The sequence below is a fragment of the Dermochelys coriacea genome, chromosome 7 (assembly GCF_009764565.3).
Source record: "Dermochelys coriacea isolate rDerCor1 chromosome 7, rDerCor1.pri.v4, whole genome shotgun sequence".
In the NCBI taxonomy this organism is placed as follows: Eukaryota; Metazoa; Chordata; order Testudines; family Dermochelyidae; genus Dermochelys; species Dermochelys coriacea.
This window is the reverse complement of record NC_050074.1, coordinates 123,411,031-123,434,442: the sequence shown is the minus strand read 5'-3', so window position 1 is coordinate 123,434,442 and position 23,412 is coordinate 123,411,031. Positions and strand designations below refer to the sequence as shown.

Genomic DNA, 23,412 nt, shown 5'->3' with positions numbered 1-23,412 from the left:
CAACTAGAGAAGCTCTGAACTCCTCATTCGTCCTAGGAGGAAAAGAAAAGGCACAGCCTCTTGAAAACCATTGCCCAGCATTGCTGCTGCTCACATCTACCTAATCCTTAGGCTCACCCTTGGTGAGGAGAAATATGTGACCCATTTGCTTTTCCTTCCCTCCAGATTTACAGGAACGGATGGGCCAAGTGGTTTTGGTTTCGAGTTGACGTTTCGACTAAAGAGAGAAACAGGGGAGTCAGCACCACCTACATGGCCGGCAGAGTTAATGCAAGGCTTAGCCAGATACGTCTTCCAGTCAGGTACTGTAACATTAAACAATTGCTGCCTTGTTTTCTATCACTCTAACTCTGATGGGTTTCGTGAACATCAAAGTGCTGGATTTGAATCTTGTATTTATTCAGTTAAATCTCTGCCATTTTAGTCTTGATCTGTCTTGTGAAAATGTTTGGTCAAAATAAATGTTGCTTTCAGCAGCCTATTGGTAGATCTCTGTGCTACTGTATAGGTGATCTAGGTCCCCCTACCGTGAGCTACTTGAAGGTACAGAATGTTTAGGCCTTAATAGGAAAGGGAGTCTTTGGGATTACCTGTTAGTGATTCCTCTAGACAAATGAGGAGCTGCTCAATGGTGGAAGAAGATGGCTGAGATATGAGGTCTTAGGGAGGCAGGGGTTAAAGCTGAGACAAATGGAAATCCTCAGGGCTGTGTCAGTGATATAGAAGATCTCCTAGGAAATGTCATCTTTCCCATGTTGTACAATATAACTGAACTTAACATAAAAAGTGGTTACAAGGAGGAGGGAGAAAAATTGTTCTCCTTAACCTCTGAGGATAGGACAAGAAGCAATGGGCTTAAATTGCAGCAAGGGCAGTTTAGGTTGGACATTAGGAAAAACTTCTTAACTGTCAGGGTGGTGAAGCACTGGAATAAATTGCCTTGGGAGGTTGTGGAATCTCCATCATTGGAGATTTTTAAGAGTAGGATGGACAAACACCTGTCAGGGATGGTCTAGATTAGAGGTTCTCAACTGGGGGTCCATGGCCCCTGTGGAGCTGCAAACAGGTTTCAGGAGGTCCACCAAAATAAACAAGAGAGCAGGCCTGGTATCAGACTTGCTGGTGCTCTGGGCACCAGCAAAAGCCCAAGCAACTTAGCTTTGTGGGGCCCCCCTGTGGCGTGGGGCCCCCCAGCGATTCCCTGCTTGCTGCCCCCTAATGCCAGTCCTGGCTTTTAATCTACTGGATATGAGAGAAACAATTGTGGCACAGGTGGGTCATGGAGTTTTTATAGCATGTTGTGGGGAGACTCGGAAAGAAAAAGGTTGAGAACCCCGATGTAGATAACTTGTTTCTGCTGTGAGTGCTGGGGACTGGACTAGATAACCTCTTGGGGTCCCTTCCAGTTTTACGATTCTGTGGTTCAGAAAATGGCCCGTTGGGTAGAGTATCAATTCACATTGTGTTTATACATGGGATTCTGTGGAGTGATTGTGCATATAGTGAATGCCTTTTTGATCCAGTTCTGGGGTTCTTAACTGTTAAAATAGCTTCCTAAATCAGTAATTACTAAGCACACACAGATTTGTAACTGTTTCTTTGCCAGTTAATAAATTGCTCAGTAACTTCTCTGATTCTGTGCTGTTTCTTCAGTCAGATGAGTGACTTTTAAATTGGAGGGGCCCAGAAAAAATATGATCACAGTCAGCTCCCTTACTGCTGATCATGAATGCAACCCCCCTGTGCTCAGTAGCAGTACTCACATGGTTGCTTTCTTTCAAATGCTGACTCAACAGAACAATCTACCCACAAATCACTTGTCTTGATCTTAAGAATGTCACTTGATGCCGGGTGGAATGAAGACATATTGTCTAAATTTGGCTATTGAAGTGGTGTGCAGGCCCATTTTTACTGTTGCATCATTGAAATTCAGGTTCAGTTGTTCTTTGAGATTTTTTGCCTTGGTTCCTCACAACTCCTAAAGCAGTTGTATTCTATGTGATTCCCATCAGCTGTCCCAGATTGAGAGTCTGGTTCAGAGTACAAGATTTCCCACCTAAATCTGATATATGCAACTCTTACTTAGCTTTCTAAAGCATTTGCTGTCATTGACTATCAGGGCTGGAAGGGACCTCAGGAGGTCATCTAGTCCAACCCCCTGCTCAAAGCAGGATCAATTATTAGGGAATTATCAGCTTTTGCCCCAGATCCCTAAATGGCACCCTCAAGGATTGAACTCACAACCCCAGGTTTAGCAGGCCAATGCTCAAACCACTGAGCTATTCTTCTCACGTCCCTGTCAGTGGATGCATTAATAAGACTAGCTTTTTTTCATGCACTTCTGAGATGTTTGCTTCTTTCTTTGCAATTGCCTCTAATGTCTCACTTATCGATGTTAATATTATTTAATCAAGATTTAAGGCCTTTTTTGTAGCATTTCAAATCCCTAAAATTCTGTATAAGTTCTCATACCAGGCTTATCAGCATAGTGTCTGAGCGCCTTCCACTTGTACATTAAGCTATGTGACTAATATCCATCACTTGTTTGTCCTCATTCTCTCCCCAGGAGGAGGTGTGTACACAATAGTGTTTTGACAGGATTTAAAAAAAATACTTAGTGGCCATTTAAACCATGTTAATCGAAGAGACAAACTTTTGAATCTCCATGTTGCATTTCTTGGAGCAATCCAGTAATAGGAATTTCGTGTGGACAAAGTGACATTTTTTTGTTTCTGTGCATTTCGAGTGAGCAGCAGACGTGTAATTGGTGTTAAGCCATTTAGAACAGATTCCCTACAAGAGGACTTTTCATGCTTTCTTCAAAATACATAACTCCATCTTTCAGACCTGAAACCATAAAAACAGCTTTCAGATATTCTCTGGAAAGAGCATTTATGTCTTCATAAATTTCTGTTTTTCATCTTTGCTATGTACTTCACTTTTAATTGGTCCATGACATTCAGTATTATCCTCTGTTGATTCAGATTGATGCTGTCTTTATAGCCCTCATGACTTGTGTTCCAGACACGCTTCAAATATTTTTAATAGACTGTTTGTGGTTCTTACACAATTTAAAAAAAAAAAAAGTATGTAAATCGAGGATTAACTTGCAAAGTAAACTGTCTGTCCCTCGTGGTAGCAGCTAAGCTTGCAATTGTGAGGCTATAACTAAGCATTAGAGAGGCCATCTCTTTCCCAAAATAGAAGGAAATTGTGTGTTGCTCAATGAGTAATCAAACTACAGTTTATTTTGCTACAAAGCTTGTTTGGCAAACTCTATCGCTTGCTTTTCTGGCGTGAATAACTGTCTCTGAATTTACCTTATTGTAGCTGAAAAGCTCAGCCCTATCTCTCTCAATCATTGACATCGGATCAGAGCACTGACGTACACATTTGAAATGGATTTGGCATAGGGCATGCTCAGTGGTGGATTTCTTCTTATTCCCACCAGTCACCACAAGTAATGCCTGCGGAATCTAAATGCACCCGCCCCTTCCCCTCACAGCTCAATCTCTTGCCCCCTCATCTGATACAACTCAGTACTTTTCTCCGCTCCCACTCAGTCCCACCAGCCACCTCGGCTGTGGGACTCCAAGGCGCTATGATAATACAAATAATGATGACTGACAGCTCAGAGCAGCTGTATCTTGTGTCATGTAGCCTACCTCTAGCCTCCTCTGTTGTGCTCGTGGGGGAGGCGGAAACTGACACTAATAGTTTTTTTTTTTTTTTTTTTCTTCTGGGTAATGAATATTTTCATCTTGTCTTGATCACTTTTTGTAAAGCTGAAATGGATAATTCTGCTTTGTCCTGCTTTTCTCCCTTTCTTGGGCTTGGGCAAAACTTTAATGCTATACATTGAATATTAAAACACATGTTTCAGAGTAGGTTCTTTCTCCTTGAAACACTATCTGCCCAAGGCATGTTATGGCACTAACAGCATTTTCTTATGCTCAAATGTTTCCTACTCGGAACTCTGTGCCCATCCCGTTGTGTGGTGTGGCTGTCAAATGCCACCGCGATCAGGCTGGATAAGGACCTGGATATCAAATCAATAGTACTTTTTAAACCTGTGGAGGTTTTAATATTTACAAATGACCTTTAAAGCATCTGCTGAATCAAAACAACTTGAGTAATTCTCCGCACTTCACTCTGCACAAGTAGAAAAGATAAAACTGGCTCAGTGTATGGATGGTGGTCTCAAAGCCACATCTGGTAATGGGCTCCAAAGCTGTAGGGCCAGTTAATGAATTAGGGCTCGTCTACAGTGCACTAGAATCATAGAACTGGAAGGGACCTTGAGAGGTCATCTAGTTCAGTCCCTTGCACTCAAGGCAGGACTAAGTATTATAGTCTGCACTAGATGGGTATAAATTTTAGTGCACACTAACTGGCCCTTGTGGATGTAGTTATGTTTCAAACGCATACTAGGGAACTTTGTGGACCCCAATAGGGTCCGTAGGGGCTGGTTAGTGCACAACACGCTAGCACGGTCTAGAATTTACACCCCTCTAGTGTGCACTATGCACCGTATTAGAGGTAAGATTGTACCTGTGAATAAAAGCCAGTTTGTTGTCATAGGTATGCTTTACCATATCCTATAGGATATGGGGGCATGGGATGATGTTATAACCTCACTGTTACTGAGTAGTTTCATATGAAGGAGATAAAGGGCAAAATTCAACCAACTACTGTTTAAAATAACATTACCCATGATTCTAGAACACTTCTCACAGATGGCACCTGTGCCTTCACCCAAGTCTCATTATATTTTGTGATGTACACTTTTAAGCGCACAAGTGTCTCACTCCTGTTTCTTTTACTTTTTCTGCATTGCTTCTTTACTTTAGGCAATCTGTCTTCTGCACCGATTTTTAGAATTCTTCAAGCTTTGACTTTGCTGTTCATTGTAACAAACACTTGATGCTTTGTGCTTTTGATTAAATTGCACTGGCTCCCCTGCTTCAACAAAACCAAGTTTGCAAATCTTAGTTCTATTTGTGGCTTTATCTGTTTTTGATTTTTATCACTGTTTGACCATGACCACAAATTCCAACTCTGTTGTTTTTAGTTTTAAAAAAATAAATAAATAAAATCCTAGAAACTTTGAAAATGAAACTGTTCACGATTTAGTGACCTTAACTCGTCATGGTTCATGGTTACATTGGGAATATCTCATGGTAGAACAGATTTATGCCTCAGTCCAAACTGAGGGGGGTAGGGGAGGGAACACTGCTCCAGTGGAAAATCTGTTCAAGGCTTTTTAGGTTTGTGGTTAACTCTATGCTGCAGTAATGAAATAGTTTTACCAGTTTTGAAAGTGTGTGGTGTGTGTGTGGTTTTTTTTTTTTTTTTTTTTTTTTTTTTTTTTTTTTTTTTTGTAAATTAAACTATGCAATACCTTCATTCTCAAGTCAAGTCTGATTGTTTCCAATAATCTACCTAATTGCCACATGAAAGTAGTACTGTATTCATGTCACACAAAGGTTATTGGTATCTGAGAACTTGTACAGTTTCCATGTTTCTTGGCCTGAGACAAACTAGTTATATTTCAAAATCCAACTGCTTGCATGCTGTAGGAAAGATCTGCCAGTAAATGGTACATCATAAAAACACCAAGGCAGAGTATGCATCATATTAGTTGTCTGTGAAGCTTTTTGCAATAAAAGTTTGTAAGTTTCTTAAATCAAATTGACTTAAAAATATTAGCAGCAAATCAGGTTTTTAAAATGGAGACCTCTACAAATTAAGCACACTTAAACTTTCTGTGGTTTTCCTGGTTGCAAATTGTTCTAAAATCTGTAAATGACTGCTTTAAAATAATTATTTTAAATACTGAAAACTAGTATTTAAGACTTGTGTCTAGTTATTCATATGACTGACAAAGTATGCCTCTTTGTACAAGCTCTTTGTTGCAATAAACACTAAGTTGTAAACTCCTTGGGACAAGGACAGTCTTTTCTGTGTTTGTACAATGTGCAGTCCTGGTCCATGCATGGGGCTTCTAGGTACTCTGGGTAATACAAGTGATGATAAAAAGGAAGACTTTGATTAAGCAGGGCAGCCTTTGCTCCTGTGCAAAAGTTAACGTGGATTTTGGTTGTTACTTTACCACATGGAGGGAAGTTGCTTTTATAAGTAGAGCTCAAATCTCAAGTCTCTTAGATTGTCACTGAATTATTCTTTATTGATTTGTTAGTCTCTAAGGTGCCACAAGTACTCCTTTTCTTTTGCGACTACAGACTAACACGGCTGCTACTCTGAAACCCGTATTAAACTGTTAAATTTCTTAAAATTTATTACATAGAATTGATTCTACCAATTCCAATCACATGTCAATAACAATGTCATCTGGACTACCATAAAAATTAGAACAAAGGAATTTAGGCTTCAGAAAGCCCTATTGATATGTCTGGGCCTTTGTTTCTAGTGATCAGTGAGAATTTCATCTTTAGTGTTTCAAAAAAAAAATGTAACTTATTGGGTTCTCCTTTTCCAAAGTTACTGTAGGAAAAAAATTCACAGCTTTGAGTGGCTCTGAGCTGTGGGTAACAAATGTTGCGATGTTAGGAACTGACAGAGCTTCCATGGCAGTTACCTGCCTGGCAAAACTTGCTTCTTACTAGCAAGGTGGAGAATTTTGCTTCTGTTCATGTAACTGATTTAAGAAGTTATCACTTTTTTATATGGATCTGAATATAGTGACTATTTAGGCATAATGTAAGGTGCTCTTTCTCTTCCACCCCCCCAAAGGTGCAGAGCTCCTACAACCGTGTTAAAGTCAATGGGAGCTGTCTCAGCATCTCTTTAAAAACAACAAACGCAACTAAAATGAGGATTGCCCAAAGCATCTTAATCCCAATTCCAATGAGAAGTAACATCATCTGACTATCTCAATCTGCTTTATGAATGTTAACTAATTAAGTCTTAGTCACAAGAGCACCGTGAAGGTGGCAGGCATGTTAATTTTCTCTGTTGAAAGAGACACTCATTTGGATTAAGTAATTTGACTAAGGTCATACAACCCAAAGCAGTCAGACTTCATAAGATCTTGGCTCCTAGAGTCCTGCACTAATCACTAATCTCTTCCCCTCAAAGTCATTAATATCTACAAGTCTATGCTCTATCCAAATGACTGTTTTTACATACATGGTTTTAAATGCTCTTTTATGCAGGCACATTCTTCTGTAAAAGGGTGCTTCCCTGAATACAAATGAGATTTGTCTAGCTTTTATAAAATATTGCTTATTTCCTCCTAGTAGGATGAATAAAGCCAAAGATATTTGCCTAGTTATTCATATTATTTTTCTGGCTCTATGCTTTTTTTTAACCCCAGACTCATTTTATCATTTTTTACTGGTTGCTATGGTTCTGAAACGTATAGTTTCCAGTATAGAACTGGCCCTGCCTTCCCTGCAGTATTTCAGAACTTTAGATTAGAAATGGAGGGGATTACCTGTGTTTCAACTCCACAAAAGAATAAGTCAAATTATACATTTGTTTTAACAAACCAGGTATGCAGTTAACTTTGCTGCACATAAACATTGGAACTTCTTCTGCACAGTGAAGTTCTTATAAAATATACTGTGGGCCAGTTGTTTGCCTTAGGTGAGTAGAGCTCAGCTGTGTAAGTAGACTGCATGGTTCAGTTCTGTGAAAACGTAAGTTAAAGTCCCTGTTTCCAATTTAGCCCGAGTTGGACATGGCCAAAACCTATCACTATCCAGAAGTGTGCACAGGAATTTAAATTTGACTGCTTTTGGAGGGGCATGTTACACACACACACACACACACACATTATACACATTAAACCATATCAACACACACGCATACATCATAGTGTATATGCATAGAAGTAAACAGCAGTACACTCACCATTTCAATGAAAATCGATGTGCCGTGGAACCATCTGAATAAATGTATCCACAAGTACTTGGCTGCTTGGGGAGAGTGTACCCATGGTCACTATCTGATAGCTGTGTAGTGGTCCATGTGAAATCATTTGGGTCCAAGCCCAATTCCTGTTAGAGGGATCATTCCTACACACCCCCACCCAAGGGGGAGGGGGGGAGAGCCCTGTATTGAAGACATTTTTGACACTCACAGGAGAGATGGTCAAACACTGATTTGTGTGCAGATGGAACTACCCTCGCACTCCCTGCATATACGAGTAAAGGTTTATGTGGTAGTATATGGATAAGCTTGTGCTAATGGTGCCAGTGATCTAGAAAAGAGAATTGACAACTCTGGAGGCAGAAATTGGACGACCAACGTTAAAGACTAAAGAAAAATTATTTGGCTATATCTAGAATGATTCTGAATCATAATTTTGTAGGGATGGATATGTGCACTCTCTTGAAATAAACGTTTCCAAGAGTTACACAAGCAATACATTTAAGCTATGTCTGTGCTAAGCTTTTTCTCTTAATTTCCCACTGGTTCAACTACCCATAAAGCTCCAGGGATGAAAACATTACTGTAGATTGCCTGTTGGCATTTTAAGTAATCATCTAACCCTGTTCGAAGTAGGTCTAGATGAGATTTTGGTCAAAACACCATAGGCTTAGCTATGTTCATATTCCCACCAGCAGAGCTGGCCTGGCAGTAGCAGTGGGGAAATTAAGAAAGTTGAGAGTAGGTAAAGCCTTTGGATGTCTGTTTGGGTCCCAGGATTCAGTTCTGCATACTTGTTTTTTATTAAACGTAGATCTGAGTTGGGGAGGGGGGCTAAACACCTATCTGCTTCCCTGATATAATTACTGTAGGGCTCTCATGAAGTCTTATTACTGTTGCGTTTAGTCTTTGATATCATTTTTCTCTGCTGTTTTGACATTGTGAATTTTCTGGGCAGAGCTCACTGAAGGGGGTTTTATTACAGTTCTGTTCTCTTCCCTCCCCCCCCCCCCCCCATGCAATTGTGGTCTTCTGGCTTCTTTTGGCATGAAAATGGTTTCACTGTCTATGAAGAGGAGGCAGAAAAGAAGTTGCAATGGCAGTAACAACTGTCAGATTTTCTTCCTAGTTTGTGAACTCTTTAGGGCAAGGACTGTTTCTTTGTGCAGCCAGCACATAGCACATTCTGGGCACTACCATAATACAGGTAATATTAACAGTCATGAATGGAACAGCAAATACAATACTGGGGACTGCTTCTGAGTTATCTCTAGGTATGATATATGAAGCAATTCACTTTCTGAACACCTCACAATCTTTAATTATTGTCTGAATGCGCCTGGGAGGTGTGTGTGTTTAAAAAAAAAAAAAAAAAGTGCTGATCCCCAATTTTGCAGATAGGATACTGAGGCAGAGTGAGACTAAGCAATTTGTCAAAGGGGTCTCCGACTGGAGCTGAGACTAGAACCACGGCCCCACAAGTCCTAGGTTGGGGCCTGGCCTCTGGACCATCCTCATTTCATTTAGCAGGACTAGTTTGCAACAGCATATTGATTTTGATGATACATCTCAAAGACTTTAATCAGAAGCTAATGAGGAAATCACAAACAAGTATAGATTTAAATACTGTGCAAGATTATGGAGAATGTTGCTTCACAGAATTTTGCAATTCATGCAGTATTGCCACTTCTGCTATTCCTGAGAGCATAAATGCAATTAAATCAGTGGTCCCTGAACTTTTCAGGCTCACATGCTCCCTTACCCCTGTCCACGCCCCACCAGGAGTGAGGCCACGGCTCGCGGGGGTGGAACACAGACAGGAATAAGGGGAACAAGGCTGGGGCCACAGCTGGGGGTGGGTCTGGGCCGGGAACAGAGCCATGGCCTAGGCTGGAGGAGGGACTGGAACCAGGCCAGGGACAGGTGCGGAGTCGCGGCTGGGCCACGATCTGGGGCTGAGGCTGGGGATGGAAGTGAGGCTGTGGTTGGGGGCGGGGCCGGAGCAGAGCTCAGAGCGGGGCTGGGTGATGCTCCCTCCCCACTCCTCATGGGAGCTGGCCTAGGCCCTGATGTGCGTGCCCCCCCAGTACTCCTCCATGCTCCCTTAGAGGGGTGCGCCCCACAGTTTGGGGACCTCTGAATTAAACTCTCAAGGATTTTGGATTGGTAAGTTCACTTTCTGCTGCACAGCTTCCCTCATTCATAGTAAGTGGGCAATGCTTGTCACCTGGGGAGTTCAGAAGCACCCGTGTTGTGCTGGAAGCTCCAGGACTCTAAACCCACCCTTCAGCTCAGCCCACCAGAAGTTCTGCCTCCATTGGTGGAACAAGTTGGCAGTTCAGCTTCTCCCGACCACTTGGTTTTATAGCTTTAACTTGTTTTTGTCATTTCATCTTCTGGCTCTGCACCTCCTATTCTCAGCTCAGGAATCAGCTGAGCATTGAAGCTCTGACCCACTGGTCCTCCAGTACCACACCTCTCTAGGGGGTTCCCTCTGCCCCAGCAGTAGAGAAGCTCTGCAAACATCCTGAAAAGCTGTTCCTACTGCCTCTTGAAGTGGTGTTGAGTGAGTTGTGCATTGTTGCCACAAGCTAGTGACCTTTGCTCTGCCAGTACATGGGGCTTTGAGTTGAACTGGTGTGTCGAGGCTTCACCCACCACTCAAATCCACAACTCGGCTGTGGGAAGGATTGACTAGGAGCATAATGGTTCCCAAGCAGATGAGAACCGTTCAAAGCCTGCTTGGGGTAAATGTAGCAAACTCCAGAAGCCGCAGGTCAAAAAAAGAAAGTACTTCGCACCCTTCTTAAGGGTGTAGATCATGTTGTTAATGAGTGAGCAGTGTAAAAACAGGGTTTAAACTAGGGCTCTAAAGTGATTAAAAAAAATTAATTGCAATTAATTGCGTGATTAAAAAAATAAATAGAATACCATTTATTTAAATATTTTTGGGTCTTCTACATTTTCAAATGTGTTGATTTCAATTACCACACAGAATACAAAGTGTGCAGTGCTCACTTTATTGATGACAAATATTTGTGCTGTAAAAGTTTTTCAATTCACCTCGTACAAGTACTGTAATGCAAGCTCTTTATCACGAAAGTTGAATTTACAAATGTAGAATTATGTACAAAAAACCCCTGCATTCAAAAATAAAACAATGTAAAACTTTAGAGCCTACAAGTCCACTCAGTTCTCTCCCCACTGTATTTTCCACTAAATGCATCCAGTGAAGGTGAGCTGTAGCTCATGAAAGCTTATGCTCAAATAAATTTTAGTCTCTAAGGTGCCACAAGTACTCCTTTTCTTGTTGTGGATACAGGCTAATACCGTTGCTACTCTGAAACAGTTCTACTTGTTCAGCCAGTCACTCAGACAAACAAGTTTGTTTACTTTTGCAGGAGATGATGCTGCCCGCATCTTGTTTACAGTGTCACCTGAAAGTGAGAACAGGCATTCACATGGCACTGTTGTAGCTGGCGTTGCAAGATATTTAAATGCCAGATGTGCTGAAGATTCATGTGTCCCTTCATGTTCAACCACCATTCCAGAGGACATGCGTCCATGCTGATGATAGTTCTGCTGGATAACAATCCAAAGCAGTGTGGACCGATGCATGTTCACTTTCATCATCTGAGTCAGATGCCACCAGCAGAAGGTTGATTTTCTTTTTTGATGGTTTGGGTTCTGTAGTTTCCGCATCGAAGAGTTGCTCTTTTAAGACTTCTGAAAGCATGCTCCACACCTCATCCCTCTCAGGTTTTGGAAGGTACTTCAGATTCTTAAACCTTGGGTTTAGTGCTGTAGCTATCTTTAGAAATCTCACAGTGGTACCTTCTTTGCGTTTTTTTTGTCAAATCTGCTGTGAAAGTGTTCTTAAAACAAACATCATCTGCTGGGTCATCATCCGAGACTGCTATAACATGAGATACATGGCAGAATGTGGGTAGAACAGAACAGGAGACATACCATTCTCTTCGAAGGAGTTAGGAGTTAAGTCAGAATGTAATTAATGCATTATTTTTTTAACAAGCGTCCTCCGCATGGAAGCATGTCCTCTGGAATGGAAGCCAAAGCACGAAGGGGCATATGAATGTTTAGCATATCTGGCACATAAATACCTTGCAGTGGTGGCTACACAAGTGTCATGAGAATGTCTGTTCTAACTTTCAGGTGACATTGTAAATAAGAAACCAGCAGCATTATCTCCTATAAATTGTAAACAAACCTGTTTGTCTTTGCGATTGGCTGAATAAGAAGTAGGACTGAGTGGACTTGTAGGCTCTGAAGTTTTACATTATTTTCTTTTTGAGTGCAGTTATGTAACAACAAAAAATCTTCATTTGTAAGTTTCGCTTTCATGATCAAGGGATTGCATCATGGCTCTTGTATGAGGTGAATTGAAAAATACTATCTTTTACAGTTCAATTATTTGTAATAAAAATAATATAAAGTGAGCACTGTACACTTTTTATATTGTGTTGTAATTTAAATCAATATATTTGAAAATGTAGAAAAACATCCAAAAATAGTTGTTAAATGTCAATTGGTAATTTATGTTTAACAGTGCGATTAAAACTGCTCTTAATTGTGATTAATTTTTTTTAGTTAACTGACATGATTAACTGCGATTAATCGACAGCCCTAGTTTAAACCCTTTCTCCTTTCCTCCACTCCCTAGGGGAATGTTTGGGGCTTTTCTGCAATACAGGGGTGCACTCTCAATCCTCTGCTCCTTCCCCCACTCTGCAGAAAAGCCTGTTACTTCTGTAGAGCCCTGTCTTGGCAGGGCCTGTTTGGTTTTCAGCCCCAGGGGTCGTCACTTGCCAGAACAGGGCTCCAGGGGAAGGAGTCTCTCTCCGACCTTCCCCATTTCTGTAGTCTAGCTCCACGCTGAAGCATAAGGACCGCTGCAGGCCATCTGTGCCCCAAGGGGAGGTATGTAAGGACTCCGTTCCCCATGCATTTGCACCCCCAGTAATCCCATGGTGAGTAGGTGAGAAATCCATGCACTTGTTAAAACGGGGGAAGGTGGCTGTAAAGCCACAGAAACTGGCAGTGGGACTTGCAGTCATAGGACCACAAAGGATGTAAATTTTTAACTAACGTTTGCCTTCCAGCAGTTTATCGCTTTCTGGGAGCTGAGCTTGACGGACTGCTTTTCAACTGTCTGTGCAGTGCATTAAAATGGTGTCTTAAAAGTATCTTCCTTTTGCTCTTCTGATCAGTCCAGGTGCTTGAGGTACAGTTCTTCTGAGCCACCACGTGAAGACCGTCGTAAGACTTTTGATGATGCACTGCCACATGTATAAAGATGTAGTCATCTTAGTCTCCTACAGTTTGTCTCCAGCAAGTGGAGAACATTGCCCCTAGCAGACTTCTGCTAAAGGAGAGAAGAAAGAAGCAGGCCTAAAGGAACCCCCATGACACAATTGTAGCAGCATACATGATATACTGACAATCTGCAGGCCCTCATTCTTGGGTGCAGCTGAGCACCACCCCTTAGCAGGTGTCCAACATGACTAACCCAGCAGGGGGAATCAGGCCCCAGTTCAGTGCCAGGCTCCAGCTCAATGGAGCAATGCCAACCCCTTCTGCCCAAAGTGCAGGGGTGACTCAGAAGGGTCTCTCGTTGGGGAATCCTGACAAGGGGGGAAGCCCCACATCACCCCTCTTTGCATCCTTCTACTAATTCCCCCTTCTCTATGGCATCACATATAAGCTATTTGTCTTCACTTTCCAGGCCCTTGCTGGCCTATCCTCACCCTACCTTTCATCACTCATTAAGATCAGCTCCTGCCGCTGATCAGCCCTGGATGCCAGCCTCCATCATTCCCTTGTTAACTTTTCAAACAGGTATCTTTGTGCTTTCTCACATGCTGTCGTTTTGTTCTGTCTCTACAGCGCCTAGCATGATGGAGTCCTGGTCCGTGACTAGGGCTCCTTGGCGCTGTGATACTTCAAGGAATGTCCTGGGGTCTCTGCCCCTTTAGGGCAGAAGGGGCTTCAGGAGTCATGTCCCCCTCCCTGCCCTCCCCTGAGCTGGGTGAGTACCTCGGAGCCCCTGTAGCCCTTCTATTAGGATAAGGAAGGGGAAGAAAACTTTGCAGAAGCTCACTCTGCCTTGGATAAAGACTGTTCCTTGATTTGAAGAGGGACATGGGTTACAGGAAACCGGCCTCTGCAATGTGCTCTGGCATTATCTGCAGCTCAGGCTGACTGGGGCCTCTGTCTCTTGCCCAGCTATCCCGTCCAAGAAGCAGGAGCAGCCATCTTTAATAGCTAAGGCCCAGACAGCCTGAGCTGCAGATAATGCCAGGGGACATTGCAGAGGCCTGTTTCCTGCAACCCATGTCCCTCTTCAAAGCAAGGAAGGACAGAGCCTTTATCCAAGGAAGAATTTTCCTTCCATCAGGAAGCAAGAAGTCAGGAACCTGAGGGACTGAGCAAATGGTGGCAGCAGCAGCTCTGGAAAAACTGCTTGTCTGCATTGACACCCCTCATCCAGAGAGAAATGGCAATAGTTTGTATTCTGAGGTTGTAACCACAGAGTTAATGAAAACAGGACTTTTCTGCTTTCTTTTTTAATGGTGGTGGCTTGTGAACATAATGTTAGGACATTTGGGACAGACTCTCAAGGGACACTTTGTGGTCAGGTTAATCATTTTTACATATCAACTAGATTAACAAGAAAAAATTAGATCTCACTGACGCATCTGCTAACTTCTTCCATTTCCTCTTACGCTTGCACCTTTGTCTACAGTTTCTCATTCCTGGTAACTTCAGGTTCTTATGCACAAGCCTAATGGTGGAACATTGATGCACAGAATTGTTTCAATCTGTTTTCATTTAACAATTATAATTGCATGGAAACATCTTTATTGACTTCAATGAGCAAAATCCTAAATCTGCTTGATTACTCTTCAAGGGAGGCTCAAGAATTATTTTTTTTGATTTCCACAGTAATGAACCTTCACTGTGTGCAATTTTAAAAAACATTTCTTACCAACAGTTAGAAAATTTTTATAATTCCAAAGATTTAGGAATTTTTTTTGACAGAATTTGGTGTGAAGACAGTTGCACCCTGGTTTGATGATAGAGCTGGTTAAAAAATGTTCGTTTGTTTTTTTCCCCTTGGAAGACTTCAATTTTTCTGTGAAAACTTGAAATCAAACATTTTGGCCAAAACCAAAAATATTTATTGTTTCGGAAAGGCTGCTGTGATACCTAGGAAGAGTTGTAGTTTGGGTGTCATAATCATGTTCCCCTGCAGTTCCTGGTTGCACTATAGCTCCCTTGATGCACCATGGTTTCCCATCTTAAAAAGGGGAGTTGATGTATAATGGGAGTGTCTTGCCATGGTGCATCAAGGAAGATGTTCTTGATTTGGGGAGACTGACACACGGTGGAGAGGAAGGACATTTGGTAACCAAACTACAGCATCTATGATATATCAGGGAAGCATTTCCAAACAAAAATACTTTGGATTTTGGGTCAAAATAGTTTATTTTAATTGAAAACCTAATTTTGTTAGCCAGCCCTAGTTGAGTCACTTACACTTTCTGTCTCGTGCTCAGTTTGTGTGTGTGCTTCCCTGGACCTGTAGCAGCAAAGCTGAAACTGAAGAGGCAGGAGTATGCAAAGGGAACAGAAGTGGGCTGAATGCATTTGGCGCTACTCCTGGGGGCTCTCAGACCTTAATGTCAATAAGGGAGCAGAATAACATCGCTTTATAACTTTAAACATTGGATATCCTAGACCAGAAAAAAGGTGAATGTTCCTTCAAACCTAAGCTGCAGACATGAGAGAGACTGATCCATGTGATCCAAAGAAACCTATTTAAACGGGGGGGGGGCAGTAAAATCAAACAGTCTTTTTTTTTAAAGGGGGATTCATGTGGGATTACCTTTTTTGTTTTTTTTTCTCCCACCCCAGCTGAGGCAGCGTAGTCATTGCTTCTTAATCAGTATATTTAAAATACTGTCCTTTTAGGGCTAACTCTCTACAACTTGTTCCATTCTTTCTCCAAACAGTGCAGATGCAGACTTGCAGCTACACAGCTGACCAGTGGGCGCTAGGTCCAGTGTTCGGTAAAGTGGTATATAAAAAGTGACAACATTGCCACAGTGTATTGCCTTGTTAAATGTACAATGCACAGCTGTTTTCTGTAGGCTCACCTATGGGAAATCCTATGGATCTGCTGTAATGCTGGTGCACTGCAGGACACCTAGCTAAACAAGCGTGACTAGCACTGCCTGAGCGTGGGGAGCCTCATGCAGTCTGAGACTTTATTAGGACTCCTATTAACTGCTGCCATGCCAGACTCCTCATTATCTGTCCACAGAGAGGGGATGGTGCTCCTGCCAACCCCTTCCAACTGATTATTTTAGGGAGAGGTGATGAGAGAATATCCCCATGCCTAGATGGTAGGAAGCAAAGGACACACGAGCAGACCAACTCAGAGGTGCCTGTAGGAGTACGGCTGAGTGGTTTTTGGGGCTGGGGGTAGAAGACTCAGAGCATGGAGAAAGGAAGTGGTGGTTGGTAACAGGGCAGGAGGTGAAGGAAGGTTAGTGGGGTGGTGCTGTTGAGTTCATATAAAGTGCTTTTGCAGTCGTATCAGCTGGCACTTGAGGGTTTCAGTGTTTCACTGGGTTTGCAGCACCAAGCTGTCATAATAATAGCCAACATGTACGTGAGTGAGTGAAGTCCACAGCTTCCACTGCGTCAATCCATCTTTGAAGGCACGCTAAATTCAGTGGCTCTAGTAGGGATGTTGCAGTGTTCCAGTCAGCAGACGTTTGGTATTCCTGTATCAGTCTTTCAGTTTCTGGCTCTGTCACACTTGCTCTGAGACCTTAGGCAAGCCATTACCCTTCTCAGTGCCTCAGTTTCCTCATCTGTAAAACTGGATAATGCTTTCTTCCATTACATGGGTGTTGTGAGGATAAATCCAGAAATGAGAGGTGCTCAGTTGCTACAGTGATGTAGGTTGTAAAGGCACCTAGATAGACGATGCATGGAAAGGAGGAGGAAAACCAGGGAAAGACTAATAGAGTTGGAGGAAGAAGGAAAAATGAACAAACCAGCAAAGAGACCAAGATGCATAACAAAGAAATAAATGATCTGACAGGCAGGAGAAGGGGTAAAGGAAGCACAGAGACAAAAAGAATTAGTTTTAATATATTTAGAAAATGGTTAAAATTCTACAATAAAATAGATGTGAATGCTAGAATATATAGCTGCACTCTTATCGCTATTACTCCAGGTATGTGCAAGTTGTCGTATTATCTAGGGCTTACTCTGCACTAGAAAAACTAGTATCTTTAATTGTCTACCAGTGGAAGCTATAATATAAATTGGCCTCAGTCGCTTTCCCATGTTGCCTAACCCTACTCTGAGTAGGATTGAATGACAATTTTTAATGCTGAGGGAAAGCCTGAATCCTCTTTCTGCTGGTAGAGCATTACAGGCCCCACCCTTTGCCCCCTGAGCCTGCTGTCAGGGCAAATTGGATGATCAGGGAGGTCTTTATAATCTTTAACTTGTATGAATTGGTTGGACTCTGTTGAAAAGCTCATTAAACATAGTCTGTTTTTACATCCAGACTGGACTTTTGAAGTCATTAAGCTTGAGCTGTGCAATAAAGAACTTTTTTTTTTTTTTAAGTTGACCATCAGGTTGAAAATACAAGATCAGTCACTGTTCTGTCCTTAGGAACTAAGTTTTTAAACCACAAAGGCCCAGCAGTACTTGTGGTACTGCTGATCTGTTTTTTCACACGTTTTTCTTAGAGAACCTTCTGTCTTCGCTCCCTTGTTTTTAAAAGCCCAATTTGAATCCCTGCAGCTTAGGCATTGTTTAATTGTGCTCCTGGGATTTAATTCTTCCTTAGGCATCTTGTCTACGGTGCATGTCTTTGGCAGGCAGCACAATGTGACGTATTCTGCAATTTTGTACCACTTTATATTCCCTAGGCTATGGCAGTTCCCTACTGTTTCCATTTTCCAGACAGAAGGTAAGTGAGTGCAAAACCAAACTGCAGAAGAGAAACACTGGAGGGAGAGCTCTAATTATTTTTTTACGTAATGCACATACATCATGGTTTTTAAATTCTGTTAATTCCTTGTGGGAGCTTTTCCCAAAATACGTTCAACTCAAACTGAAAATGTAGTTATAGACCAGTGCTGCCAACACACCCTGCAGATTACATTGTTGCTTTCCCTTTTACCAGCCCATCTGTTAAATGCTATGTAGATTAGACAGCGTCGTATACATTGCACCATCATTAGGGATAATTTAATCATCCCTAGGTTATTTTAATGTAGTGTGGCCATCAGATGGACTGGAAAGATATTTTCTTCTTTATACTACAGTTTTATTTACCTTTTTGAAAAACAACTTGCTATGACCGTGTTTGCTGAAGTGTTTTAGACTTAATTTTAGGTGTCTAATTCATATATCAGGTGTGGTCATAAGATTATCTTTAATCTATTAGTGAGCATACTTGGAAATACAGTGAGGGTTTTTTTAAGTGATGGCTAATATATTAGAATTGTGCCCTTCATCTGCACTTAATGCTTCCCAAATGATGGTAGCTGTTCAAAATGGTAAATCGCTTCTGAAAATCTACAGTAGATCTAATTTATAGATGAAGAACTGCCACTTTAAAAAACAAAAAACAAACCCCTGAATTTTAAAACCATGCTGAAGAAAAGCAATTTATATGGAGATAAATTACACATACTGGCTGGTAATGGTGAGATCAATGTAAAAAATTCCTGTATTTCTGCAACTATATGATAAACTGCATTTAATTTAAAGTTTTGGCTGCGTCACCTCCATTCTGCTCTCTAATGCATCAGGGATCCTTCTAACATTCCACAATGTCTTAGCCTCAGACTATTTAAAATCTTGCCACAATACTTCCTCCTCCACACTCCCTATACAGATGGACTTTCTCCCAAAGTTACATTGGCCTGAGGTGCCTGACTAGTCCCCAGTGAAATGTCCCAACTCAGAACTAGAAACATGGGTTTTTTGTTTTTGTTTTGGTTTGTTTTCACTTTGGAGAGATGAAATGAGATTCCAGACTTTCCTGTGACACAGACAGTGTTTATCTGGCCCCTGGGAGGAATGTGGTAATCTTGTAACCATCGCTACCACACTCCATCACATCTATTTATTATTAATGTCTTGTACCCAGACTAAGACAACAAAGAAATGGAAGATGCTAAACTTTTAACTAAGAATATTAGATCTAGTGATCAAAATATAATAGCCAACTTTATCATTGGCCTGTGTTGCTGAAAATTCAAAGATTTTCAGGACCTGAAGAGAGAGCATGTTCTATGCAACTCAGCAGCAGTCCCCATCAGACTCTAAGTGCGGTTTAATTATTTTCAAAAAATTCCATCCATCACAACTATGACCAGAATCCTAAACAGAGTTTGAACATTGGAAGTAGAAGGAGAATAGATAATCCCTGACCTTGTTAAGTACATGGAGAAATGACCCGCTGCTTGTAGAAAAGGGGTAGGAATGTTTTTGCCCTTTAACCAACTTCCATCAATTTTGAATAAAAGCAAAGAGTGACGAATTGAACACTTATTCGGCACCAAAACTGCACAGGACTTTCTAGACTAACGAAAGATACTGTCCTGCAGAATTTAGTCTAAATTTAGAATAAGCATGATGAGATAGAACAGGGGAAAGGAGGCTAAAGGACTGTGTAAGATTGTGCAGTTGGGTGACTGGTTTGCATCTTGAGTCTTTGGTTTTGAAAAAATTTTGTTTGTAGTTTTAAAGTTAAATTTAGCTTGAACTTCCTCTATTTCTTTCACGTCTTTGTGAAACACGCCCATGGTGAATGAAGGATATGAGCCAGGAGATTAGAAGGGATTAGGCAGTGGTGATACTGAGGGGGATCGCAGATGTGGGGGTATGATGGGGTGCATCAGCCCCCACTGGTGCAGCAGGGGTTAACCCTTCTCTCTTGGCCAAGGAGGCCATGCACCCTCGACTCTGCTGGGCATGCTCCAGATGGAGACGGGATATAAAAGGCAGCAGAGCAGCTCTGTCTGGGCTGACCACTGGCGAGGAAGGAGATGCGCTGCTGACTCCAGGGGGAGAAACGTCTGCACTCCAGGACGCGGAGGCCGGCCAGCCAGAGATAGACCCCAACTATAGACTTCGGACACCACAGAGAGGGGAGAGACTGCAGAGATGGCGAATAAGAGAGAATCGGGTAGGAAGCGACCCAGGGAAACTTTGTGAGGAAGTGATTGTAGAACCAGAGACAGGCTCGGCATGTTTCAGTAGGGTCCCCACCGAGCTGGTGGTGGGCATCCCCACCACCAACAGGGCCATGGGTTGGGACCTGGTGGAGAGGGCTGGCCCAGGTCCCACTATCCTGGCCACCGCCCACCCCAGGGTGATGCCTCAGCTCCCCTACACTATTGACTCTGGCCGCTGGGCTGCACTGCCCTGAACGCAAGAGCCGTATTGCTGTCTCTGGCTGCTATACCACACAGCCCTGAGCACAAGGGCTGGACTACGAGCTAAGGCCCCAGGGCCACACAGCCAAGGACTGGGGGCAGCCCTACAGACTCAACCATCGGGCTGTAATGCACCTCTCCCCCGCCCCCAGAGAGTGACAGGGTGTATCAGCCCCTCAACAGGGGGCTGTCATTGAGGAACAATAAAATGCAGAATGTGACATTTCTGTTTTGTATCTGATTAAGCAGTAGCTTTGACCATAAAAGTTATTGCCGTGAGTAATGTTCAGGTCGCGGACAAACATTTGACTTGCTTCGAAGCACCAACTTCTTAAAAGAACTACATTATAAACTATCCCAGCAGCTTTCCCAAGATCTAGCTGCCAATTACACTTTTCAGTCTCCTTGCAACAGTATCACCTGATGACAAGCAGTACTACAAGGCTGGCATTATTAAATTGACTTGGCAGGAGGCAGTTACTGATTTGAATGCAATGGACAGCTCAACTAATTGCAATGAGAGATTTTGTGTATCCTTAGTGCCTAGCTGCTAATCATGTTGCAGCTCTCAATCTAAAACTCCTAAGAGAAGGTGGCTGAGAAGAGATTGCGGGGGAGAGAGGGCAGGGTAGAAATCTATTTCCCTGGATTGAAACTTTCTCTGTGTAAAGCACCTGACCACACTTTTTTTTTTAAATTTTTCTAAAGCTTTTTGTTAGATTATGCTGACAAGTTTTCGATTCACTTGTTTTGCACCAGCTGAATTTGCTCTCCTTTTGTACTTTTATGTGAATATTCTAGTGAAAAGGTTTACTAACCGGAAGGTTTGTGGAAATGGCAGACTTTTAAGGAGATCCTGAAGAATGGGTGTGGAAAAGCAAACTTGAAACGACCTGATCTGTTTCTTTCTTAGAACTGCACCTCTTAAATGTTGAATATGTTCAACAAACTGTTCGCAAAATATCACCAGGCCACAGTTGTGACTTTGAATTGTTTCTATTGGCATTAAAATAGCCTGTAAAATTGTGGCTAATTTCAAATAACATATATTGGAGAAAAATCACAATTTTCTTCAAGGACAATTAATGAACAAGGGCAAAAAAACAAAGGTGTGGAACAGTTCCCTGTGAATTATGTTCCCAGCTCTAGCTGTGGAGCTGCTAGACAGTGTCTGTAGGACAACCAAACCCCTGAATTATGACCACTATTCCAAGAAGAAAAGGAGTACTTGTGGCACCTTAGAGACTAACAAATTTATTAGAGCATAATTTGTTAGTCTCTAAGGTGCCACAAGTACTCCTTTTCTTTTTGCGAATACAGAATACAAACACGGCTGCTACTCTGAAACCTATTCCAAGAAGGGGGTTCAATTGCTTAATGTGGGCTGTAAAAGCCAGTTGGTACTGATCTTTTAAAGCCGTGGATTTAGGGAAAGATGGGGTAGATCTGGCATTATTGTCTTAAAGACATTACAAAACATAAACACTGAGCTGGTCAAAAAAGGTAATAGAGATTTCAAAACTTTTGCTTTGTCCCAATTGGGATGAAAAGTAGAACTCTCTGAATTTTTTGTGAAATATATGTTGTTTGTACCGTATTGAAATGTATCAATATTGATGATACAAAAATTGAAACATTCAAACTATTATATAATCAAAACATTTTGATTTTTATATTGTATTATAAAGTTGAAATGAGATTTTTGACTTTACTGAAATAAAATGTTTTGATTAATTTCCTATCAAAAATTTTAATTGATAGTGTTTGATTTCATAGAATTGATGATTTCTGTCAGAATAAACATTGTATCAAACACTTTCAATCAGCTCTAGTCCATACAAATACCTAATAGAAATTGAGCACATTCCAGCCTGGCTTAAATTATTCTGTTAAATGCTTTCTCAGGAATTTCCGAGATCCACAAAACATGAACATTTTAATGTTGGTTCCAGTTTTAAATAAATGTTTTCTTTCCAGTTCCCATTCATTATTCAAATCCACCTGCCAGTGCAAAGTATTTCGGGCCTGTGCCATAGCTTTCCATTTAGCTAACTCCCAGCACCCTTTCTGTGCTTTGTTCTAAGTGCGCAGATTTGATTGATACATCCTTAAAGAGACTTTTTTTTGAAGTTTTCTGGTTACTTTAGTTTTGCTTTTTTTTTTTTAAAAAAAAAAAAAAGTTAAATACATTTCTTTTGTAAATTAGCTGTTTTTGGTGTGTCAGAGGAGTTGAATAACATGCTTAAAACATATAGTGCTGGCAGAGAACAGAGCATTTGGAACACTCCTCCATCCCCATCCGTCTTTACTTGTACCTAAGGTAATCTCTAGTGTGTTGCATGTACAATTAGAATTACTGGGAGAAAAAACAGTCTTGCTTTAAAGTTTGGTCTTATGAGTCCTATCCCCCCGCCCTCCTTCCCATCTGTGTCTTATGGTTTCATAGCTCACTGAACCCCTGCTCCACACAATTGGCATACCTTACACTGTTGTGCCAACCAATGATGCTTTCCTCCATTTAACCCCCCCCTCAAAAAAAAAAATGCCTCCAGAAAATCTCCTGGGGCGTGAACATTCCAGCTGGCTTCTTCCCAACTGACAGGACAATCTGTTAAGTAAAATATTCTTGCTGCAAGTGCAGATCAAATTCCTCACCTGCTATATAAAATTATTTCCTCTCGGCACAACAGGGCTCTTGCTAGCTTCCTGTAAGGGCAGAGTTAAAGTGTAAGGTCAAAGAAGAAACCACAATCCCACCATGATCCTAGCTTTCGGTGCTAGTATTACTGTCCTGTGATTGATGGCTTCCTCACTTGTGGTGGTAGTTAAGGAGATGTTTGCTTTGTGGTAACTTCTCCCCACTTTTGTTATAAACCCCTCCATCTATCATTCAGGTTTAGGTTCCAGCGCCAAATAAATATTTCTTACATTTTGCATTGTTAGGATGTGTGTGTAAACAAAACTGATGTAAGAAAGAACCCCTTAGGGTGATTTCAAATGTGTGGTTTGTTCGTTTTTTTTT

The 23,412-nt window shown here is 41.6% G+C and overlaps 1 protein-coding gene across 2 annotated transcripts in view; it reads left to right on the top strand.

The window, feature by feature from the left end:
- SUFU (SUFU negative regulator of hedgehog signaling) overlaps positions 1 to 23,412 on the top strand; it is a 116,539-nt gene that overhangs the window by 28,608 nt on the left and 64,519 nt on the right. For both annotated transcript variants that reach the window (XM_038409187.2, XM_038409185.2), the window contains exon 3: positions 166 to 302. In XM_038409187.2, coding sequence (XP_038265115.1) covers positions 166 to 302 — 137 coding nt within the window. The remainder of the gene's footprint in view (positions 1 to 165; positions 303 to 23,412) is intronic.